We start from the raw sequence: 25,379 nt of genomic DNA, 5'->3' as shown, positions 1-25,379 counted from the left end.
GGTGCTTTGTCGAAACAATAGCACCTATCTTGGATAAAGATGGTCGTCCGAGGATCATATTATAAGTGGCAGTTCCCGAACCACCAAAAAATTGATTCGGACAGTTGTTTCCTTAGGAAAACTTCCAATGGATAAATCCAACTGGACCGATCCTTCCACCACCTGTAGATGACCCCGCAAAACCATATAGATGTGTGGATGAAGGTTTCATCAAGTCCTGATCCACCTTCAATTTTTGATACACTTCGTAGGAAATTAGGTCACTTGCAGACCCTGTATCAATCAAAACTCTATGCACTTCCCGTCGTGCAATCTCTACCTTGATGACTATAGCATCATCATGAGGTAAACAAACATCTCTTTCGTCTTCCTCGCTAAAGGTGATAGAATCTTCACCATTCTATCTTCTTCCGCTTCTGCCTCTCTCCGGTTCCAACAAATTTGGATTTTGTTTTCGGACTCCGGAGTGATTCGGGCTCTGGTCCCCCGAAGATGGTAAGGATCGGTGACCAAGTAGCTTCAATCACCTCCTTGCCTTTCTTAGACTTCGGGGCCTCCCTTGATCGTTCCGAACTAACCGAACGATCCCTTTTAGGAGCAGTCGCACGTGGCTCACGTGGCTCCTCCCTTCTTCTGCTAACGAAACTGGACAGATGTCCCCGAGATATCAATCTCTCAATATCCGCCTTGGGATGATGACAGTCATTAGTATAATGACCATAGTCTTTGTGGAATCGGCAATACTTTTCTCGATCCTGCTTTGCTCTCCGGGTTTCAAAAGAATTTTAGGCGGCCACTTTAAAATATTTTTTCTTTTGAGGATATTCAAAATATCAGCCCGAGGAGCATTCAATGGAGTGTACTCACTTTTACCGGGGGACCTTTGGCACCAAGGCTGAGATTTTCCAACCCGATCACGAACATTTTTCTTTGGCTTCGCTTTTGCTCGGGGAGCCTTCTGTTCCTTATTGGAGACTTTATTATCTCCTTGGCGCGCATCTAGAATCTCCATGACTTCAGCCTACTTCGCATCTCTGTACCAACTCAGCATAAGTCGCAGGCATATCCCGTAGTAATAACTCCAAGAGTTTCCGATTAGTGAGTCCCGTGAATAGAGCTGTTTTGGCTACTTGTTCATCCAAATTTTCTATCTCCATCGTCACTTTGTTGAATCTTTTCGAAACTCTCTCGATTGATTCGCTCTTTCCTTGTTTGACAATAAACAAGGTTTCTTCCGTTTTCTTGACCTGTATTCCACTCTGAAATTGCCCTATGAATTGGCGCGCCAATTCGTCAAAGTTTACTATCCTTCCGGAGGGGAGGTTCGAAAACCACTTTTGTCTTGCTCCAGTAAGTGATGAACCAAAAACCCTGCATAAAATTTCATCAAAATTACCTGAAATTGCCATGGTCTGTTGGTAATAGCCGATGTGAGCTGTTGGATCTCCGGAGCCATCGAATGTTGAAAAGGTAGGCAAACGGAAGTTACGGGGAAAATGATATCCCGCAATTGGCTCGGCAAAGGGAGTCTTCCGAATGACTGAGTAAATATCCTCAGTTATTCTTCCCTTAGCCAACTGTCCTAATTTCTCATTGATGTTGGCCAATTCCTGACCAATCTGGGTCTGGTGATCTTCAGCAATATGATCACGACCTCGATTAACACGATCATCCCGTGCTACTCTATCATCACGAACAGCCCGTCCTTCCCGAGCATTCCTCTCGTCGCGAATCGCTCGATCATCACGAACGGTTCTTCGACGGTGGGTGAGTGAGTTCTTACCCCTGTATCCAACCTTGTGTTTGAATCAGTTGTACTCTCTTGCGGTCTGTCGAACCGATCGTCTCGCCTCAGTTGATCATCGATCCTCCTAAGTCCTCGGTCTCCTTCACGGAAATTCTGATCGATATTCCGGTCTTCAGCCAATCTCTGGTCACGTGGCAATGCACATCTCCCTGAATCGCGCCGATCGTGCTCTTGTGGTAAAACCACTCGTCTGGTGAGCATGTGGAGTGCTTGGATCACCTCCAAGAGTTGAATCTTTACCCGATCCAATTGATCTTGGATTGTATCGGGAGGAGGATTACGTCCTCCCCGGCCACCATCTACCTCGATAGGATTTTGGCTTTCTTGGGAAATATTTGGATTATTCACTCCAGGGATCTGAACACCGGAATTGCGTTGTGCAGCGGCTGCTGATCTAGTCACCATGGCTTTTCAAGTTGTTTCCCACAGACGGCGCCAATTGATGCGTCCAAAATCTGTTCAGCCCTTAGATCTCCTCGTGATGTCCTGCAAAACGAAAGCGTCAGATGTGGCCAGACCGCTGTCCACCTCCGAAGGCTAAGTCAGTTGATGAACTTAATCACAAACGACTCTGCTAGAAGCGTAGAGCTTAAGGAATGAAGAACTGGGAAGGGTGCTCTAGATAGCAGATCGCTGATAGTTTAGGTCTATCAGTATGTATCTGAACCTGAGTCTCAGATAGTATCCTTTTTTTCGATCCCCCCACCTTGTATGGTAGTGAGGTTTATATAGAGTGTACCTTCAAATCTCTTTCGTTGATGCACTTGAGCCTTCTTCGGGTAGTCGTTGGATCTTATCAATTAGATCCGTTGAGCAATCGACTTCTACTAGTTTGGGCTAGTAGAGAACTCCTGAGAAAACCTTTAGGTTATGCGATGATTATCCCTTCGATAATGATTATCCGCAGCCGTCAATTCGAGTCTGCCATCATTAGGGTGATTACCCTAATCCATAAGTAGGATTAGGGCACGCTTGCAGCCGAATAAGCTTTCTTCTTCAGCAAGCCATCTTCCGGATCCGGTTCGCTCGGGAGCAAGTCGGATCTCTCCGTCTCGACCGGGGTCAAGGGTCGGACCAGGTATGAACCCGGTCTGATCATAATCTCTCCATATCATCTGGTTGGCTCGATGTCATTTGGCACATGCTCATAGAAATATGTCTCCTTTAGTGGTTATTACTAATGTCACTGAGCATTCTCAGATTTTGGAAGCATACAATTTCATCATCTTCCATTCGGCAGGGCACGTGTTCTCGTTTGCAGGCCCATGTGGTGTCTCAGGCTAATTTGCACTTATTGCCTACTATGCTGTCCAATTTTTCCCCTCTTGTTGGGAATCAAGATTTTTTGTTGTTTTGTGATGCAAGCTTAACTTGTGATGGTAATACAGGGGGCATTAGTTATGCTCTAATCTCTCCAACAAAGGAGATCTTTATGGCAATTTCTATACCTCTACCATTCCACGATGTGATCTTTGGTGAAGCACTTGCGATAAGTCAAGCTTGAAGGATGTTATTGATCGAGGTTATCGTCATCTTTGTGTCTTTATCGATAAACATTTGTGGCTTTTTTTCTGAGTACTCTGAGTGGAAATCTTCTTGTCGAGGTTGAGGGTATTTTGGAGGATTCATTACAACTATCCTCCACTTGTGTTTCTTGTAATTTTTTCCATGTTTGTCGGATGCCACTTGGTTTGACAGATTCCTTAGCTAGGAAGGTTTTGTCCATTCCGTGTGAGACAAGTTTGGCCATTATTTGATCCCTAGTTGTGTAGTTTTGCCAACTGGGTAGTTTTCTTGGTAGTTCTTTTGCTTTCTAATGAAACATCTATTTACCCAAAAAAAAAAAAATTGATTTAGGTCAAGTATTTAGATGTAGTTAGCAAAAGTGGAAGTGAGGATATGGCCATGCCTTGATAGGAGTTGGTAACAGTTGGTCCCAATCCACGAAATCCAATATTACGGTTCAATAGTAAGATGTAAAGCTTCAACTAGTTGTAGTCCGTGATATAAAGCAAAGGTGAGGAGTCTATTTGTTGGGTGCGATTCGTCAAACCCTTATGACTTGAACAATAGGTTCCCCAATTAATAAGGCAAAAAAAAAAAAAAAAAAAAAAAAAATCCATCTGTTTGTTCACCGTGCTTCTTCAAGTATCCTTGCAATGATTAAGGGCCTGTTTGGTTACATGAGTCTAGAGATTTTAAATATATAGAGATTTCAAATCTATGGAATTATAATTTATAAAATTAGACGTTTGGTTGTGGAATGAAATCTGTAGATTCATCCTAAAAAACTATTTGATCGACGTGATTTTTGTGAATGTGCAAATGTATAGCTTTTTTGAAATCTCTGGATTTCACCCCTTACCCATAAATCTACAGATTCACGTTTTTAGTGTAAAAAGGTGAATCTCTAGATTTCATGAATCTAGAATTTTTACAACCAAACAGGTATAATTCTCGGATTCATGAATCCTGAGATTTGAAATCTCTAGATTCATGTAACCAAACAGGCCCTAAAGATGTTTAGGAAATTTAGTCCAATAAAAATAAGGTAATGAGGGTGTTTAACGTTAAAAGCTCTTTGACTGCATAGGGTTATAAAATTGAAGACCTGATTCCCCTTGGGGCCAGGGACGAAGCCCCGTCTATATTAATTATATAAAAAAGCGCCTTGAGGATGTAGTCGTAGTGCACACAAGCTGGCCCAGATGAATCTCATTCCAAAAAAATAAAAAAATAAATAAATTGAAGACCTGATTCTTTATCAACCTGAGAAATCTAGTAAGCAACCAACTTCAAAATTTGAGAAGGTAAAGAGGCTTTGATGAGATTAAAATATGATTGCCATACCATAAAACAAGTGATCTTAAAAGCATTAAATCACCTGCATAAAAATGATTTATCGCATTTGTAGAAGGAATAAATTTGGGCACTTTTTATTGAGCCTGCTGCAAATAAATCATTACATAATTCAATGGGACTTGCAAACCAAATATATTTAACCCAAACACAACCAAAAAATACATGCCATATATTCTCATCACATGTATTACAAAAGACATAATTAGTATATGCATTCAACTATTTAGAAATAATGGATTTAACCTCTTTTCCTCCATTTAATAGTCTCCAAAAAATAATTTTGTGCTTTGAATTTTTTTTTTAATTTTCATAAGAAATTCCAATATTTTCTAGTATGTGTGCAACATCATAATAAAAGAAAATAGAAATAAAATAATTTTTGCAATAAATGGTCAAAAATTTAATTGGATGCACTGTTGTGCAAACCAGGGACCCAAGAATCATGGCAAAAGGATCTACGAATTCTAGTGGTAAAAGTTGTAGTTGTTTGTTTTTTTGGTAATAATAATAAAGATATCTCTCATCAAAAAAAAAGCTTCACATACACTGCATGAATGAATCCTTACATGCAAATTAAATGTAGACTAAGTTCTCTCTGATCTTGAGAAAAAACCCTAGCGAGAAAGCTTGGTCGCCGAAACCCTAGCTGCCATTTTAGGAGGCAGAGAGCTCTCCGCCTCTCTCTGCCTTTCTCCACCAGAGGCTCTCCACCTCTCTCCTTCTCTTTCTACCTCTCTTTGCCAGAGGCTTTCCGCATCTTCTCCCTCTCTGTTTTTTCTTCCTCTCCTCCACTTCCTGTGTTTCTTTTCTCTGTTTATTTTATCTCTATCTAATCGCTAGAAGCTTCCGAAAAAAAGAAGAAAAAAAAGATGGTGGTTGATGAGAGCTTTGGTCGTGTATTATGCGTGTATTCTGCAGATCTAGTGTTTTTATGCCAGATTTTAGTCGCCTACTGCTGCTGGTGGTATCCATGTTTGCATCTTTCAGAGATGGCAGCTCATAATCGAGATTCAATGCTCTTTGCTACAACAATCGAGTTTCCGCCCTTGTGGCGTGCTTTGTTTCCGCCCTTGAGACATGTTTCTCCACAACAAACGAGTTTCCGCCCTTGAGGTGTGTTTTGTCTCCGCCTATGAGGTGTGTTGTATCTCCGCCCTTGTAGCGTGTCTGTGTCGGTATCTGCCTTTGTGGTGTATCTCCGCGAGCGTTGGTGGTGGATATGTCTATCATATCCGTTGTGTTTTACCGGTTTTGTGGTTGTTACAACCAGTTTTCTAAGGGCTTATTGGGCTCGACCCATCCCTTAGCTTGGATTATCCTGTTTATTGCATGTACACCAGCTTGGCTAATTTCCACTCCATGGTTTGAATCGAACTTTATGATTTCATGCATTTATCTTTTGTATTTTTTATTTTATTTGATGTTTGTGTCTGTATTTTCTTTCTAGTTTATGAATAAACTGGTGAACTTTCTTTAAAAGAAAAATCATTACATGAAACCCTGGAGATAAGCTTTGTTTTATGAAATCATGGTCGAGGGCTTGAGGTGCAGTGCATGCTGATCTCATAGTTCTGCATGTGAGTTGAGGTGACTTCAGAAGAGGCGTGGTCGAATTCCATGGGTTTGCTGAATATAATGGCTAATTTAGAAGTAGAAGAAATATAATAGCTTCATAGTATTAGACTTAAGAGTTCCAATCTTTATTATATATTTAAATTATATGTATAAAAGAATATATGAACCTCATATATTAATTTAAAAAAAAAAATGAAAAATAGATGCACGGGCAGGGAAGTAGGCAAACCAGCACGTCTCGAACTTTTACTAAAATAAACTCTGAACCATTCACGGATTGCTTTTTTTGCCAAACCGGGTTGCTTTTAACGCAGGGGAACCCAATCTGTACTTTATCTTCTCTCTTCCTTCTTGAGCACTCTCTCTCTCGCGCGCATTACGCATTACTCAGGGCATCACTGATCGTCGCTTGAAAAAAGAAAGAAGCGAAGAGGGAAGAGGCCGAGAGGAGCGAGGCGGAAGTGAAGGATGTCGAAGAAGAAAGCTTTCGGCGGCTCCACCATGACGCTGAAAGACTTTCATGGCGGTTCCATTCCCTCTGATCTTCCGCTACCTTCTGCTCCCGGAGTGTATGTTCTTCAATGTATTACTTTCATTGTTTATCTTCTTTAAAAGCATCGATCAAAAGTTTAAAGAGAAAAAAGGAGAAAAAAAAAATGTATTTCTTTTGTTCTTTCTGTTACAAAATTTTGTTTCGAAGAGCATATCATTTTTGTTGTTCTCTCCTTCCGGTGAATTCCTTTCAGTTGCATTATAGTATCGACTTAGGGGATTCATATTTCATTGCTTGTTTTTAAATTAAATTCATTTTGTTCTAGTTCATCAGTACATGATAGATCTCTTATTGCTATTCTACTTCTAAATTTATATCCTTTTTCCAGCACTTTGAGACCTACCGATCGTCCTGGTTACGAACGTCCGATGCCGAACTCATGGGGAAATCATATGGGAAGATCCGATTATCGTCCGCGACCAGGATCTTCTGGTGCGACTCGTACTTTTGACGAGAAAGCTTCTCTCTTGTCGCACCCTCCACACATCGGCCGGAACTTCGATGAGGATGAACGCAAGCCATTGGATGGCCCGTCTGTCCCGCGTAGGTCCGTCAGTGATGAAAGCCTCCGTGTTCCGCCTAATCGTCCAGAACAGAAACTGGATTCTATCTCCGTAGGGAAGCTCACTGGACATATTTCAACCTCTGTTTCTCACTCATCAGGTTTGGCTCCCAGTTCCTTCCAAGGGAGATCAACTGGAACAGTTTCCGTGGGAATGAACCCACATACCCAAGCTTCTGTTACCGACGGTCAGGCGTCTGCTAGTTCCCATCCAAATGCATGGGCGACAAGGAAGGAGGTTGTTGGTGTGTGTGAGCCGGTACCTTCTGCTGACTTGTCTGGTCCTGGCGTTGTCTCTAGGATTGCGCAAGCTAGTGCCCTTGAGAAGGTATCATCGGGAAGATGGCAAACTAAGCATGTGACCCATCCTTCTCCTGATATTGAAGTAATTAGATACGCTGATGCGGAGGGTGGTTTTCACTTGAAAGATTACAATGCACATAGCGGTGTCGCCCCAGTCGGTGAAAGGGGTGACTGCTTTGCAACGCGTGGAGGTTATACTGAAAGGGCTCGCATTTCTGATGATGGTGCTCGTGGTAGTGAGAGGGAATTACCAGATTATGAGAGGGTGAGATCTCCCTTGAATCTGGAGGCAAAAGACAGGGCGAGGTCACCAATATCTCCAGAAGTAAAAGATAGTTTGTTGATCCATCCCAATGCTGTTCGGCCTGCTTCTACTGAAGGTAAAATTGCTGGGTCCACGGCTCAAGTATCAGTGCCTCTGGAAGTGTCTGAGAGGCCTAAGCTGAAGCTCCTTCCTAGGTCAAAGCCTTTGGAGAGTTCAGAAACCCCAGTTGTGGAATTTAAGCAGCAGGTATTTTTTGTTTTTTGTATTTTTGGATGAATTATTTAGGCTTTCCTGCATTCTCTTCTGAGATGACTGTAATGTAAGCATGCTGATTTATTCATTCTAGGGATACCAGTCTGTTCATGTGGAAAATGTCAATGAATCATCTGTATATCCTCCAAAACCAGGGTCAGCTGGTGCTGAAATGGGGAACCAGACAGTTGATCGCCCCAAATTGAATTTAAAACCCCGGTCACAGCCTCTAGAACAAGCTGAAGAAAGTGTTGAAAGAGAGAGGTTGGTTAACTTGTCGTGCAGTTTCTTTCCCATTTTATTCAATTTTGCAATAAAAAATGTCCATATATGTCTATTTTTCCTGTTTGTAGTCTCTTATTTGCTAGAATGAAATGAGTTTAGGGCCTGTTTGGTTACATGAGTCTGGAGATTTCAAATATCTAGAGATTTCAAATCTATAGACTTCAAATTTATGGAGTTATAATTTATAAAATTAAGTGTTTGGTTATGGAATGAAATCTGTGAATTCTTCCTAAAAATTTATTTGATCGATATGATTTTTGTGAATGTACAATTGTATAGCTTTTTTGAAATCTCTGGATTTCACCCCTTACCCATAAATCTACAGATTCACCTTTTTACACTAAAAACGTGAATCTGTAGATTTCATGAATCTAGAGATTTTTACAACCAAACAGGTATAATTCTCAGATTCATGAATCCAGAGATTTGAAATCTCTAGATTCATGTAACCAAACAGGCCCTTAGATAAAATTGGATACAAAATCCGAAGAAATATACATTTGAATGAATAAGTCAATGATATGAGTTCTGATATACTTGTTGAACTCCAACTTTTTGTTTTTCGTTTCGATTATAGGGAGATAAATAGCCGATGCCATTTAGTTGGGACAAGGCTTGTGTATTTTTTTCCTGTTCAGACAAGGCTTGTTGTTGTGTAGAATCCATAAGTTACATCATAAAGTCCAACTGGAATGTGGAATAGCTGAACAATTAAAAATACTAGGGAGAAGAGAGGGAAAGGATTTTATGAATGTCATTCCACTGGGGCAGGTTTTTCATGAGTTAGAAGTTGCGTTGAGGGCACGGTGGTTTGAACATTGGACCAACAGATTGTAGTCAGTATAGCATGTATATATCGTATTAGTACTCAGTAAATGGCTAAAATGCCCATCCTTCTTAACGGATTAGTGGTTCCACATGCTGTCTACGCCTCTCCTCTCAAGTCTCAATTACTACCAATAATAAAGAAAATGGTAGTCCATTAAAGAGGTAATGAGAAATGAGTAGAGAGATTGCAACATTATTATTTTCTGATGAAAACATATATCATACCGTCTTTTTCTTTTAGGTTTTTATTTTTTATTTTTATTAATCCAAACTCAAAATTGATTGCCCTGAGGTTTATCATTCATTGGAAACCTGGTTGATCTTCAGTGTGCTCACAATAAGTATTTTCTTACCATCTTTTGCTACTTGGATATGTCGAGTCACCTCTCTTTCTTACCTTCTTGTTCATGCGATGCTTCTCTGCAATCTGGGTTTTCTTGTTCATGTGATGCTTCTCAGCAGTGGGGCCTTGGGGAATTACCACCATTGCTCTGCCCTTCTTCTCATTTGATATTTGGTTGATGATTTGTTGCTTTTTAGGGTCTCTTGTATTTGTTTTCTTTGTCTTTCTCCTTCTGTAAAAGGAGGTTCTCCTTTGTGTCTGGACTGGAAACTTTGCACAACAAACATGAGTGGACATGACACTTTTCTTTCTTTTTGTTAAAAGCCAGCTAACATTGTATGTCCCTTGCTACCTTAGACAAATTTCCCTTTTCCCGCCGCTCACCCACTCCCATACCCAAGATTTGGAACTTGGGTGAACCGAACCAGCGTCAGATGGACTAACTGGACCAAGTCAATCCAGTCTAGCGGGTCTTCTAGATGGGCCCAGAAGAGGTCTTTTTCTTGTCACAGCCCTTTGTCTTTTTTTTTTTTTTTTTTGGGTCAACAGCTAAAACCATTCAATTAAGAGGTCTTTGTCTTAATGATACTACAAGATCTTGTGGGGCCCAAGACCAGATTATGAGAAGGCCTTGTAGAAGATATGAGATCTTATTTAGTTACTATATTTCATGTTATTCATAGTTTCTAAAGTTTTGTTCCTATTTTATTATGCATGTGGTCTGAATTATAATGTCGAATAGTTTCTCATTTTTAATTTTAGTAACCTTTTATTTTGTTATTGCTGAGAATATAAGCTAAATAACTCACAAAAGTCTGGTTTCTCTTTCTGGCTGGCTTTAGTATGATTCTTGTTTTTGCTTTTTACCCCAAAAAACGTTTTTGGTTGTACTTGGTACTGTTTACGGAACCTATTTCTATTTATAGAAGGCTGAAAAGAAAATGCAAAAATAAAAAATATGTTGAAACCTGCTTTTGATTTTTTGGTGAAGATCATTTTTACTTGTTATTGCACTGTGTTTACAACCCACATGTTTCTAATGGATATAATATGGGTATCGAGCGGCAAATGTCTACTCTTTTATAATTTCTTATATACCCTCTTCTGATTCGTCCCCCATATTACACTTGTTACCATCTTCCCATGAACATGGTTGTGGTTGGAATGGTGAGTTCTGTCAAACTCAGGGAAAGGAATGGTACCATAAGCACAAGTGTAGGATCACCAAGCAATTGCCATTTATAGCAATCAAGTGAGGTTTTTAATCCGTGGCTTTGATGAGTGGACGGGGATCATGCATAAAGCTATTCCCCTCTTCTGAATCTCTACTTTTGAAATCATTTGGTTTAGGATTTCACTCAACTTTAGTGAAGAAACTGACTGGTGGACATGGCCGTGGGTGGGTGTCCCTGTCTAGACTATCATCGTATAACAAAAGAAGACAGCTTCTGTTTGAGTTCTCATTTATTGGGTGAAATAAATGGCACTCTTGACTGCCCATTCTAACATCAGAATGCTACTCTGGATGCTTTTTTTTCCTGGTGGGGGGTAAGATGTTTGATTCTTTTCAGGACTAGCTTTGCAGGAATTGCTGCAAGAAACCTCTGATGGCTTGAATTCTGAGAACCAGATCTGGAACAGATTTCTCTGCTAGGCTTTTGCAAAGGAATTAATACGGAAGATGAGGGAAGGGAGAATACCTTCCCTATTGTGTCAAAGTATTGTAATAATTACTTAGGGTTATTACCAAATGATTTCACATTTCATACTCTTATCCATAGAAGAAAATTCGACCGAAATTGTCGAAATGTCTGCATTTTTAAAAAACGAAACGAAATTTCAATTATTTCGAAAAAGTGTCAAATTTCGACCGAAATTTCGGAGATTTCGACCATTTCGACCGAAATTTCAACCATTTCGACCAAAATTTCGACATATCAGCATTCCAACATGTTTTTCCTTAGTTTTTGTTGATTTCTATCCCTTTTCACCCAATTTTCACTACTCCTTTGCCTTCAAACACCACTTTTGCTCATTTTTTGCCTCCAAACATCTCCTAAGCCACAACAGCTACAAAGGAAACTCCAGCAACAATAGAATGTGAAGCATGAGCCACACCCAACAGTTCCAAACTTCCCCTTTTTTAATTTTTGTTTTGTTCATGCCGTAAATGATCTTGTATTGCCTTGAAATTAATATATGTTTAGCCTAGGACTATTATCTATAATTGTGTTTTGTTAAATTTATCTTTTTATTATTTGCTACCATTTTTTCATTTTTTTATTTTAATAATTATTTTCTAAAATTATGTATTTTTATTTATGTATATATGATATATAGGCTTTAGCTTAATATATTTGAGACACCATCACTTGATCTAGTCGGTCATTTTATTTTGTTGACTTGTTGTATATGTAACCATTCTACCAAACAATTCATGTATGTTGTTGATTCTATGCATGTATGCAATACAGTTTGCACTTGTCAGAACCGGTCATTTGTTAGTATACTTGAATGATAAATTTTCAATAGTTTTGTTTTTTACAAAATACTAGTTCCATTGTGTTTATTATGCTTGAAATAGGTAGTATACAAGAATCCAAATCATTTTGAGTCCATATGAGGCCCGAAATTGAAGTTCCAATTTTCATAAAAAGTGTCCAGTTTCGATCGAAATTTCGACCGAAACATCGAAATTTCGGCCTTTTGCAAGTTCGAAATTCCTGTTTCGGTCGAAATTTCTTCCTTGCTCTTATCATCTCTAATTGTTGCTGAATGATTTCGTATTCCCCCCCCCCCAAAAAAAAAATTGCCATTAATTTTTGGAAAATTGGTAAAATCAAAAGGAAAAAAAATGATATCAAAGATAGCCTTAGTAATTGGAGTTTCCATTTTGGTTGTGATTTACTCTGTAAGTATGTAATTGGCTGGTAACGGCTCACAATAGTGAAGATTTTAATGATTGATGTATTGAAGCTTTGCTTTGGGTATGCTCTCTTGCCTCTTGTGTGCGAAACTGGATCATGTATTTTCACAAATCTAAACATGAATATATATACAAGAAAATATTGAAACTTTAATATAAATGCAAGAACAAATGTTGAGAAGTAGTCAAGTCTCAATTATAACTTAAGAATTACTAATTAAAATTTATACTATACAACCCCTTGAAATTTTTAAAAATCTCGCTGAAATTTCTGAGGTTGGTGAGATTTCACTGAAATCTCTGAATATTTCTTGAGATTTTGTCAAGATTCAATCAATTGATCGACTCTTGTTTTGGACCATGTTTCGTCTCGCCAAGGTCAAGATGTACCGATACGAGATTTTGAACCATGGTTGTGACTATGGTAGGGGATGCTTAATGCAATTAAGCTAGGTGATCTCAAATGGGAGGTTTAGTTTGGGTTTTAAAAAATTTAGGGTTGGGATTTCAGGTGGAAGGGTAAACTTTTTGAATGGGGGAATATGGAATGATTTCTTGAGATGTGTTCGGATAGGTTTTAGGTTTCAGATTAGGCTGCAACCATAGAAAAGAATTTGAGGGAAACTCAAGTTTCGACTAGGTGAAAATGGGAAAAACCTAGGTGGGAAGCTGGGAAATTTCGAGGAGATTCGGGACTTTTTTGTGCAAGTTTCAACATGAAGTTTCGACGGGTTTTAGGGAGTATTTTAGGGTGGGACTCTGCATTTAAGCTAATTAGAGTATAAAGAACACATTGGCTATATTTTGCTAAAAAAGTCAATGTAAATATGTCATTTAATGCATGGTGGGAGATCTCGCCAAGATCTCGTGAGATATCTCGCCGAGATCTCGTGAGATATCTCGGCGAGATCTCGTGAGATATCTCGCCGAGATCTCGTGAGATATCTCGCCGAGATCTCGTGAGATATCTCGACGAGATCTCGGTTTTTTCATAAACCGAGACAAGATCAAGGTCAAGATCTGCAAAATGGGATCTCGCCCGAGATCTCGCCATATCTCGCTATATCTCGCCATATCTCGCCCCAAATCTCACCATATCTTGTTGGAACTCTTAATTTTTGCCCAATTTTTTGCGGATTTTAGCCAGAATTTCACTTGCAACTACTCTTAGCACGTCTACAACATCAAAGGAAGCTCAATCATCCTCTACTTGTCTTATGAACTTATGCGTTAATGACTTATATAGAACTTCTAACGGTTGTATACTTTTATCATTCTATTCTCGAAAGTCAAGATTGTAATACTCATTTGAATGTTATCTTGATGACATTTAAGTTATTTGATGTATTTGATACACTTGATTTTCATTTATTTTCCTTAATGGTTTTATATTACATGTTATATAACCTTGCATTCTCTAATCCTATAGCATTTCGGTTTCATATCGTGGGGGTAGACTTAGAAATCATACTTGCGGCTGTTTTCTCACAAATCCAAGGCCACTAGTGTGTTTTCAAACAAGGCCTTAAATACCAAGTTTTAGCCCAACTGGGACACTAAAATCCACCGAGATGGGCTACCGAGTTGACGTCTAAAAAATGGCATATCTCAATTGAGATCTCGGTTTTTCATGGCAGCAAGATCCTACCATATTTTAATGTACAAAAAATCAATGTAGAATTGTTCGAGAAGTACACTATAAACTTAACTGCTTAAGTACATAACATTTAATATATAATTTCTAACTTCAAAACATTAAATACAAAGTAACTGACAATAAAAGGAAAGTACAACTCAGTGCCAAGAGGAGTGCGTCGGTGGATCCATCCTATAAGTCGAGTAGTACTATGCCTATAACATCCCCTCTTCCAACCAACAAACATAGACATCCCATGACATTTTATACCTATGGTTGTCAATGTAATCGACAACTCGTAACTTTATAAGTCTGGTCATCAATATGCCTAAGATAACCAGTATGAGGGAATATGCAATTTGGATAGGGAAGTCCTAATGGAGGGGGTATTTGAGGAAATATGAAAGAAACAAAAAAATTGAAAATATGGGAAAACTACAAAACATGTAGGAAAAAGTCTTTGGTTTCCACGAAATTTTCCAAGTTTTCATGAAATTTCCCATGTTTCCCACGAAATTTGGGAATTTTTTTTTTTCTCTCATGAACCAGTTGATCTAGCTGAGTTGAAACAAGTTTCGACAAAATTTCGACAGTTTCAATCGAAACTTGGGAATTTTTTCGGTCCCCTAGTTTTTTGTTTTGAGGTTCCCAAAATGGGAAGCAATTTTGTTCTATGGCTGCAACTAGGACTGAGTGTAGGGATTATAGTAAGGAAAATACTTAACCAGTTTTCGCTAAATTGAATGGCTTGTTAGAAGTCATTCTGTTTCTTGATTTACAGAAATTCAAGAATCAGAGTTAATTTTCAGATTCAGGTGTGATTTAGATTGAAGATCAGGTTAGTGGAAGGGGAATATGAATGTGTATGAAGTTTGAGGGTTTTCCTCAGCTTTTTTTTTTTTTTTTTGGGGGGGGGGGGGGGGGGGCTGGTTGAATGTAGGGCTCAATGGTGGGTTTCTGGTTTCAGAAAAAATGGAATATTTAAGGGGAAAGAAGGGGGCTGGGATGTTGCCCGGATAATGGATGCTGAATGTAGGCTGATTCCACAGTAGGAGCATGGTTCAAGATCTCGATCTTGATCTCGAGGCCTATCTCACCCACTCAAAAAAGAGAATTGGTTTGAGATCTTGCTAAGTTGGCGGAATTTTTCCTCAACTTGAGGTTCCAACCTGAGGGATATTACGGGTTACTTGGGGTTGAAACCTTCTGACAAGCCTATTTCAGCCCTTCTGGACACATGGATGTCCTCGGGTTTATGAAAGAATGGTGTAAATGTGACTTCCACTTCGGATCTCAAGTGGGAAACAGCCATACCGAAAGCGAAACCTTAAGATGGCCTATTGTACACGTCATATACTCATACATTAATGCTCAAAGTTCAAATTTTAAACAAGTTTAATATATTGCACATGTTCATAGTTCAGGTTACAAAATTCAAATGATCACCCCAATCATCAAAGTTACAACTTGAGAGTCGAGGTTTGGGACCCTCTGTATGAAGCACATCTTTTCAGCCCACACATCTTCTTGTCATGCTAAATAGAAAAAGAGAGATATCTCACTGTATCTCGGTAATATCTCAAGAGTTACTCCTCCCATGAGTAGGAGGCAGGTCATCATCTTTGCACCTTGAAACTTCTCCCAGGATTTGATCTTTCTAGCAGCAAGCTGAGTCAAAATCCAAAGCGCAGCAGATTCTGGTTAATACTGTGTAATGCTTTCCTCAATCAAGGTTCATATAGGCTTGAAGCCTAATTGATTACAAAGAGTACAATTATCTTAACTATAGTGTAACTATCCTACCTACTTCCAACGACTTCTTAGTTACCAAATTTGACTTTAATAGCACACTTAACTGCTTAACTGGCATCTATCCTAACAACTTAACAGCACCCTAACTGTGGACCTAATTTATTGCTCATAAACTGACTTAAGTTATCGTTGTGCCTCTCTGTATTACGATCCAATTACACTGAAATTACTAATTTAACTGCTGGGGGCCCTATTTGATCCTGTCCTAGCATATGTGGATACTTGGATTTGCATAACATAGGCTTCAAATTCTGTTTTAATCCTGATTTTTTTTGATTTGGGATTTAGATGGGGTTAAGTTGTCCTTGATATTAGCTTTACATTTCCCACACCCAGATGGCCACATGGCTAGTGAATGCCACTGCCACCATTCTTGTTCACTTGATTATCTGATTTCTGTTACACCTAGGTTGGGTGGACGTAATTTACCGATTTTTCTGACACAAAGCCAGTCTGGAACCAAGGGTGGAAAACAAAACTGTCTAAAAGTTCTAGTTTTTGGGTCCTGCATGGTCTAATTCAGGCTCTGATTGCATTTCATAATGCTTTTGGGTGGTTGGTCAAAACAGTGGTGGTATGTTCTACTGTAATCATCCCAGACTCCAATACACTGTGAGTTCACTGAATTTGGAATCCATCAACCCAATTCTCAAAGTCATTGACCTTTGTATGTTCCTAGTGTGATTGAAAATCTATTGCTTTTTCGTCATTGGTATTTATTCTGTGTATCTAGACTTTGTTAACATAATAGCAAGGTGTGGTGGCAATTGAAGGTCTTCTCTTCATGAATGTTTGGAGGTGGGGCAGGTTGTCCTATAGATTGTACCCTGAACCATCTAAATATGAATGGATCCAAAGAGGGAGAAAAGGAAGTTCACCAGTAGGATGATTGAATTGCAGGGGATACTGAGAGACCAGAAGCCTGAATGGGGAACCTTGGAATTTAGAAACCTGAGTTCCAAGGGTACCATTCTTTTCATAACTGTGGTCTGGATCGCATATTTCTGATTGAGTAGACAAAGTCCATTCACAGTATAACTGATGCATTAACAAGATAATGGGTTTATTTTGAAAACTTGCAATTTAATTTTATCAAGGAAGTTGACTTACGCAAGAGATCTGATATTTAGTTTCCCAGTTAGGTTTGGTTAATATATTCAGTTATGTAGGAGAAACTGGTGGTTTTGCTTATTGATATTATAGCCATTGAAAACAAGTGATAAATATAAAGAATGTAACAGTTTGCCTATTAGAGTACTTTGTGTAAGCCTTGGTCAAGCATGTTGGTTCATGTTATGCATTCTTAGGTCTGGTTCTCTGTGGTGCCTCTTTTCTTTATTGTTAGTGTCACTCTTCTTATTGTACTGCAAAAATAGATGTAAACCAAACTCCAACTCTGTTTTGGGCAAAGGCCACCACCCCTTTAAAATTGATCATCCCTCTCATATTCTGTCTTTTTCCTTTTTTACCCTGAAATTTTAGGTCACTGCCATACTGACCAAAACTCCAGTCTGACCCTATTAAAACCTCTCATTGATATATCTTGACCTGATCTTGAACCTGTTCCTTGGATTCTGCTAGTGCTGATCTCAGTTGATTTGGGTAATGATTGAATCTTACTAGGCTGATGTGTCCTACGTGGGGGTGCGCCTGGTGCATGTGGCTAGGATTGCGCCAATTAGGGTCCAAGTTATCTCAGCTGCTCAAATGAAACGTGTAGATTGAGATATCTTAAGTGAAATGAACCCTCTTAACTTGATCCAAACCAAACTGTAACTGGCTTATCTTGAACAAAACCAACCAAAGTTCATTTGAAATGAAACTAGTTGATCGTTCACTTGTGGACGGCAAGGAGAAAAAAAAAAATAAAAACAATAATGGAGAGAATGAAAGCTGCTTTGCTGCTGGAACCCTATCTCGTGGATCTTCGTGAAGGCTTGGTGTGAACCCTAGCATTGCTTAGTGAGAAACTCCATTAGGTAAAGAATCCCTTCAACTCCACGATTCTTCACCCTAACTGCTGCAACTCTTCAACATTGCAGGTTCTTCCCTTTTTCATCTTACATATTCTCTTTTAATCAACCTCTTTTTTGTTTTTTGCAACTAGAAGGTGATTGTTAAGTGATTATTTACGTTCTAATGCTTCTTTGATTTGATTTTTTTTTTCTTTTTTCTTTTTTAATTATATGCTTTAGAATTACATAGTGTAGATAGGTTGCTATATTTGTAACTACCCTCCCTTTCCAGCTTTACAAGAGATATTGGAATGATTTTAGGCAACAAATACAATTCACGATTGTCTTTTCATTTCCAGTTTAAGAGAAAAAGTTTGGTTTAGCTTTGCAAATGACAGTAGTATGTTTTTGGGTGATAGTACCTCGTTATGGTTGCTCTTTCTTTTCCAGATTTTTGAAAAGAAAATGGTATAGTGTTAGGTGATAAATACATCTATATAGACTACAAAGATGTTATTGTGTTGGTATTTAACAAGAACATACAAAATACTGTAACATATAAAGAATTTGTACCAAACTACATGATTACTTAGGCACTTGAAAAAATTGTACTAAATGCTGTAACTTATATGCATCCCATGCTTCCTCTTGCAAAAGAAAAGCATTTGTTGGAGTTGTACATTAGTTTTTAATTGGGAATTCCCAGTTCTTTTGATGATTCTACTAAAGAAATGATACACGCACCTTCTTAACTATATAGAAATGATATAAACACCTTCTTTGACTCTATAGGAATGATACAAACACATTCTTTGACTCTATAGGAATGATACAAACATCTTTATAGTAAAAAAAATTGTGTAGCATTTTAAATGAATCTTTGTAGTGGGTTGTTACAGACTTACAGTTGGTTGGATATGGATGATGATCAACATAAATATAAGCCCCGAATTAATATGACATTTAGGTCAGATGATAAAACTCATGATTTTATAACCTATATGGGTAAACTATTGGTTTTCAAGACAAGCATTTGTATATAGGAGTAAGGAAGATAAGAGTATCATCGTGTAGAGGCGATTTGTATGTAATAAAGAAGGATTTCGGTTGGATAAAAAAGTTAAGGTGGTAATGGAACATTGTTTAGATACTAGAATTGGCTATCAAACAAGAATAAACATATCAAATTGGGTGACGGACAGTATGAATGTCGTGCTTTTGTTGATCACAACCATCTTATGCACACAGAAGACACTGTACATTTGATGCGGTCTTGGTGTTCAATTTCTGGTTTCTGGTAGCTAAGCTACTGAAATTGATTTGGCTGAGATGTTTGGGATTGGAGCAAGTTAGCGTTTAATTTGTTGGGTATGCAGGCTATTGGTAGAGACATTATGAATTTTGTGCTTTCGTTGAACATCACAGCCATCTTATTCACACAGAAACATTGTACATTTGATGCGGTCTCAATGTTCAATTTCTGGTAACTAAGCTACCGAAATTGATTTGGCTTGAGATGTTTGGAATTGGAGCAAGTTAGCATTTAATTTGTTCAGTATGCAGGCCATTGGTAGAGAAAACCTTAGATACACCAAAAAAGATCTTCAATGTTATTTTCAAACCAACTGTTAGTGTGATTTAGCTCAAGGCAAAGCTGGAAGTCTGTTACTTTATTTTGAAGAACATACAAGGCTCAACCCAACTTTTACGTATTCTATACAGTTGGATAATGAAGAGAGGATAACAAATATATTTTGGATGATCCATAGGTGCTAATTGATTATGAGTTTTGTGGTGCACCAACAGAGAATATAGACCCTTTGGTTTGTTTGTGGGATTCAACCATGGTAAAGGTGCAATAATTTTTGGGGCTATTTTGCTTTATGATGTGACGATATAATCCTTCAAATGATTATTTGAAACCTTTTTGAAGGAAGCCACTGGAATAACTGCTGCTTTTTTCCATGAAATAGCATTCAGCTAACCCAATAGGTATTTAGCCAACCTACCCAGTCTACTCCATCAACTTGAATTGGCACAAGCTTTTCGTCCTTTGTCCCCAATCGCATAAGCAGAAAAGAGGGCGGCCCCTCCTCTTCTCATTATATTAAAGGGGCACGGCTTTGTATGAGGCTCGTATTGCAAAGCAAGCAAAAAACCAAGCAAGGAAATTATTAGTAAGGCCGCATGCTAGCTGATCATAGACCATCAAAGCTAATGGGTCTCCAACTCCGTCCTAGGCCTCCTTCTAGTCCTACTTCTCTAATGTTAGGTGGTAGCATGTCAGGATCATTGAAAGTCGCTCACACATAGCAACTCCAGCTGCAGCCGCCATAGCTTTAGGGTAGGGCATGGTTGTCAAAGTGTCGGCCTAGGCGGCAAGGCGGTTTTTCAACCACCTTGTTTTGAACCGCTTAATTGACGTGCTATTATTTTTTGCCCAGGCACTACCGCTTTGTCGCCTTATTGCTACTTAGACGCTAAAGCAGCTGCTTTTTTAATATTTTGTACATAATATTTTTTTCTTGATTTTATTTTTTATATCACAATTTATTCTACAAAGCCATACCTAAATTTAATTGTTGGTCATTTTGGAATTGAGCTCTAAATCAAGGATCTGTTCATCTTGTGATTTGATTCTGTCATCAAACACCAACTACATCTTAGAATCACTCCCATCTTCAACAACACTGGCCTCTGCAGAGCTTTTTTTCTTCTTCTTTTGTTGGTTGGCACAACCACTTACTTTCTGCTTGTTCTAAATCTTGTAGCACTTTGATTTGATATGCCCTGTTTTTCTTGTAGTAATTACAGGTCAACTTTTTTTTCTTTGATTTTGATTTCTTCTTGTCATTGTCTAAATTCCTCTCAATAGTTTTGCCCCTAACCATTTAACCAACACCCTCATATTTGGTTGTTGTCAATTCATCATCAATTTTCTGTTTACTCAGAAGATTCGTTTTGACATCCGCAACTGAGATGGTCTCTCTATTGTTGATCACAGTGTATCTAAAGTGTTTGTTTGACGGAGGCGATGAACATAACAATAATAGGGCTAAATCTTCATCTTAAATTTTAACATCTATCTTTTGCGAGATCAAGAACGATAGAGTTAAAAGTAGCAATATGAGATTTGAGAGAAGTGCCTTCACCCATATGCAAAGTACATAACTGCTGCTTTAACCTCAAGCTGTTAGTGAGGGACTTTGTGCGGGACAAACTTACTAGTGTCGACCACAATTTTGCCGTTGTGTTCTTTGAGAGAACTTCTTGCAGGACTTCATTCAATAGACATAACTAAATAGTGGTGAGGGCTCAATCATCCATATCATTCTAATCGTCTTCAGACATAGCTGGAGGTTTCTTCGTCTTCCCAAGTATGGCCTCCTTTATTGTTGAGTAAGAACCGCCAATATTTGAACTTGCCATAAATTGAAATTGATGTTCAATACCGTATTTCGTTGATATAGAAACCTTGGATGTATAGATCGAAAACAACCAAGAGCTTTGATACCAATTTGTTAAATGAACACCACAAAATCACGATTTGAAACAGAAATAAACTGAAAACACTCAAAGATTTAACGTGGTTTATACCCCAATGCGGTGTGCTATGTCCATGAGCGAACTATGTAGTAGAAAGAAACAATGGAGATTTCACAACTAGTTGCCAAAAATGGCGTTATAGGAACTCTCTCCCAAACCCGAAATTGAAAAATCAAAATCTCTCAATAATCTCATAATAGAAGGTACATATATAGACTCCAGTTGCGTAAACCGGTTGATCCATCGGGTCAGATTGTACCGTACCACGGGGCTACACCCCCATGCCCCCTCCATAGACCAAGATCAGTGATCAGCTCTGTGCCCAAGCCCTCCGCTTTTATCACAAATCTCCAAAAATAGGTCATTCGGGTTGCCCAGCAAAATACGTCGGTGCGGGTCCATCGTCGAAGTCAGATACAAGAATTCGGGTCATAAACATAACAAGGCATCAAGGCCTTGCCTACGCAACCATAGTTCCTTTCCAAAAAGAGCAGTTGGTCACCAAGACTTACTTCATAGGCATCTCCTTGATAACTATGATTGTCGTATTATCGTAGTTGTCAAATTTGTCGTCGGTTGCCTCAAGTATTTGAAGTAAATGAATCCATTTACCTAAGTTATTATTCATAATAAGAAAATACCCCCGTGTTTGAAATCAATAACAATAGTTGAAAAGTAGGACTCGAAAAGGACAGAAAGTGAACCTTCCAATTCAACAACAAAAACTACGTTTTTGGCAGTAGGTGAAATTTTCAACTTTCATGCTTTGGGTTTTCTCTCAACACTAAATACATCCCTAAACTCCTGAAGTATAGTAAATTATTCATTTATTTTGATATCTGATACAAAATATTTTCATTCCATAGAGATTCTTACAGCATTTGAGCACATTGGATAGGGTTTGACTGGAGCATAACTCCTTCAATAGGAATCATATTTAAGCAGCTTTGGATTTCTTGGAGACCTGTTTGTGTTCTCTACCTAATACAAATAGTCTCATCTGAGAATAAGATCATATAAGCTATCAAACTTTGTAGTGAACATGTACTTTCTCGAAATCAAGAGCAGTTTAATTCATTTCAGGTATATGATCATGTCTTCTAAGGACAGGTGAAACCAAATATGAGACTAGGTATACCATGACAGTGACCAATTCAGAGAACATTATGAATCTACCCAAAAGAATCCACTGTATGTTTTGATTGTTTCAACTTGCAATAGCTTGTTTCTTCAGTTCAGCTGCTCTCTAGTTGTATGTTGATTTTTAATGACTTGATGTGCCTTAATTTTGATTTTGAGTAAGGTGCTGTAACTAACAAAATAATGTTAAATGGAAATAACACACGGGAGTGTTATGCCTTGGTGTATGCCTTGTCACATGGGCACTCCGTTGCTTTGGTCACCTGGCTACCCTGATAAATATGCATATTTGTATGTGTTGCAATTTAAACCTCAAGCTCCTCGAATAGGTTTACTATTATTTGTTAGTGTCAAAACTGTGAGCTACGGGTGCAATTGGTTACTTTCTTGATACATCTTTTTTGTTGATGCAGGAAGGCATTGTTTGGTGGTGCTCGCCCGCGAGAATTTGTAAGCTGTTTTAACCTCATATAATTAGATGGTCAAGGATACAAGTCTACACAATTATTTTAGTTTTTCTCAAATGAAATTCTGCATCTTGGTTGTTATTCAAGGTTTCGTTTTTTTGGGTGGTGTGAATTAACTGAATTCTATGATTTACCCCATCTATTAGCTAACTTTATTGGTGATGTTCTCTTTGTAAGCTAGGTTTTTTCCCCCCATATCTCATGTTTGTATCATCTGTATTAGGTTCTTAAGGAGCGTGGTATTGATGATGTAGCTGTTAGCAATTTTGACACTACTCAACAACCTTCGAGGTAGTAGTGGTCTCTTGCGTTGTTGATTTTTTCTGAACATGCGTATCGGACAAAATGTTCATGCCCGTAATATTTAACTGATCCTAGAGATTGACCCTATATTTAGTTGGCTTTTCTCTAACTTCATATTTTGGCACGAAGGGTTAAACATGAACTTAACAAGAGTGAAACAAAGCCTGAGGTTGCAGTCCCCACTGCCAGATCTGGTGACAGGGTTGAGAATTTCATGCTTGATCAAAGAATTGGAAGGGATTCTGGGAGGAAGGACCACCAACTAGGTAATGAGAAAACGGAGATGCAGAGGGGTTCTTGGCGGAATGAGAACCGGAGGAATATTAAAGAGACTGAAAAGCAGCAGGAACGACGCCTGAGCCTGAGACATGGCGCAAACCTATCGAGCAGGCTAAACCAGCTCCAGATGATGCTCCAGGTTTACGCTATGGGAAAGCAGCTACAGCCTTGGAGCTTGCGCAAGCATTCTCTAGGTCAATCTCTGATGGTAAGGCAGCTGACCAGTTGTCTGGCCAGATGAGTCAGCCTGGCCGGAACCAGACACCATTTTCTCGGTTGACTGATACTCGAGACTTACATTCAGGGCCTACGCGAAGGCGTCAGATCAATGGTTACTAAGTATGAGAGCATAGAAGTGGCAATTTTTTACTTAGATTTATTGCATTGGGCATTTGATAGAGATGAACGGCAGCTGGTTTCTCTCAATTGCACATGATGATCTGAGAAATTTTCAAGCTGAAAGATGATTTTAAAAGATGGTTTTGACTTCAGATTGTTGGGTGAGTCTGTTATCAGCTTCCTCACCATTTTCAGTTTGTTCTGTTCTGGAGTTTATTTTGAAGAATACATAAGATCGACTGACAATTTTTATTGTTGGATGATTGAAGGATTGTCTCTGATAGATAGGGTTTTTACTTGGGGAAGGATGGTGGCATTTGATGCTACACTTGGTGAAAGTCAAGATTAGGATAGGAGATGTGGTCTTGTGGGTTCACTTAATCTTGGATCCAACTCAGTTTCGAAGAGCAGAGTCTTTAACGTGTCCAATCTGCCTTCAACCTGAGGTTTGAGGCTTACATCAATCATTTGGGTTTGAATAACTAGACATTTAAGAGGAACAGGTCACCCCTGGTGTCATTTAGATGCCTTGTTTGTGTTATATATTTTTGGAGAAAAGATGTCTGTTGTGGTTGGATGTTGAATGTTGAATGGGTACTGATGTTTCATTTTTTTCTTTTCTTTTGGTGTAAAGACGTAATGTGTTGAATCACTGTATCTCCCATCAGGACAGGTGGAGAATTGTGTCTCTCTCATATACGCCTCCACTACATATTACATGTTTAGGAGATCCCTTTGAAGGTTTGGTTTGGTTTGGTTTGGTTTGGTTTGGTTTGGTGGAGGGTATGAAGGGAATAGAATCTTCTTCTGCCCGGCCAGGTAAAGAATCTCAACTCCTAATAGAGATATCTTTTTGTTGTCAGCGACTCAGTAAGAACCCCTCGTCTGATCAAGAAATCCGTGGTTTTCTTACTACTTTGGACTTTGAAGGGTCAACTTGTACGTTCGTTCCGGGCATCGTTTTTAAATGATGCGAAAAATCATAGCTAGCCTTATAATAGCAACTTGATAGATATAGAGAGTTTTTTTTTTTTTTTTTGGATCAGAAAATAGATATAGAGAGTTGCTGTGACATTAAATTGTTTTCCATTTTTCTACCAAAAAAAAAAAAAAGTTTTCCATTTTTCCTAAATATCATATTTTTTATTAGAAAAATTTATAGAAGAAATAGAACATTAAACATTAATGATATCTGCACGGCCCTTTCCATTGGTAGAAGAACTACACCATGATGATCTTTGTTAGCTCCAGAAGATAGAACTTGGCTTAGCACGAACATGCTCTTTACCAAGATTAATTTTTTTCAAGAGTGAGTTCAACCTAGGAAAAGAAGACAAAAGT

The 25,379-nt window shown here is 38.6% G+C and overlaps 1 protein-coding gene across 1 annotated transcript; it reads left to right on the top strand.

The window, feature by feature from the left end:
* The first annotated feature begins 6,575 nt into the window (after window positions 1–6,575).
* Window positions 6,576–24,980, top strand: LOC149028861 (uncharacterized). Its single transcript, XM_089139238.1, has 6 exons — window positions 6,576–6,813; window positions 7,126–8,173; window positions 8,274–8,443; window positions 23,064–23,100; window positions 23,341–23,408; window positions 23,550–24,980. Exons 1-6 carry the CDS (start codon window positions 6,713–6,715, stop codon window positions 23,938–23,940), a joined length of 1,815 nt encoding a protein of 604 aa, XP_088995364.1. The 5' UTR covers window positions 6,576–6,712; the 3' UTR covers window positions 23,941–24,980.
* Window positions 24,981–25,379: the final 399 nt, after the last annotated feature.

Source organism: Hakea prostrata, chromosome 1 (assembly GCF_041222555.1).
Source record: "Hakea prostrata isolate BN-2017 chromosome 1, UWA_Hpros_2, whole genome shotgun sequence".
NCBI lineage: Eukaryota > Viridiplantae > Streptophyta > Magnoliopsida > Proteales > Proteaceae > Hakea > Hakea prostrata.
Note: the sequence above shows the minus strand (reverse complement) of the source record. Positions and strands in the feature narration are given on the sequence as shown.

Excerpts from the sequence above, each read along its gene's own strand:
- LOC149028861 (XM_089139238.1), top strand. The coding sequence starts at position 6,713 with ATGTCGAAGAAGAAAGCTTTCGGCGGCTCCACCATGACGCTGAAAGAC. Across the intron at positions 8,174-8,273 it reads TTGTGGAATTTAAGCAGCAG|GGATACCAGTCTGTTCATGT; the intron begins GTATTTTTTGTT and ends TATTCATTCTAG. Across the intron at positions 23,101-23,340 it reads GTGCTCGCCCGCGAGAATTT|GTTCTTAAGGAGCGTGGTAT; the intron begins GTAAGCTGTTTT and ends CATCTGTATTAG.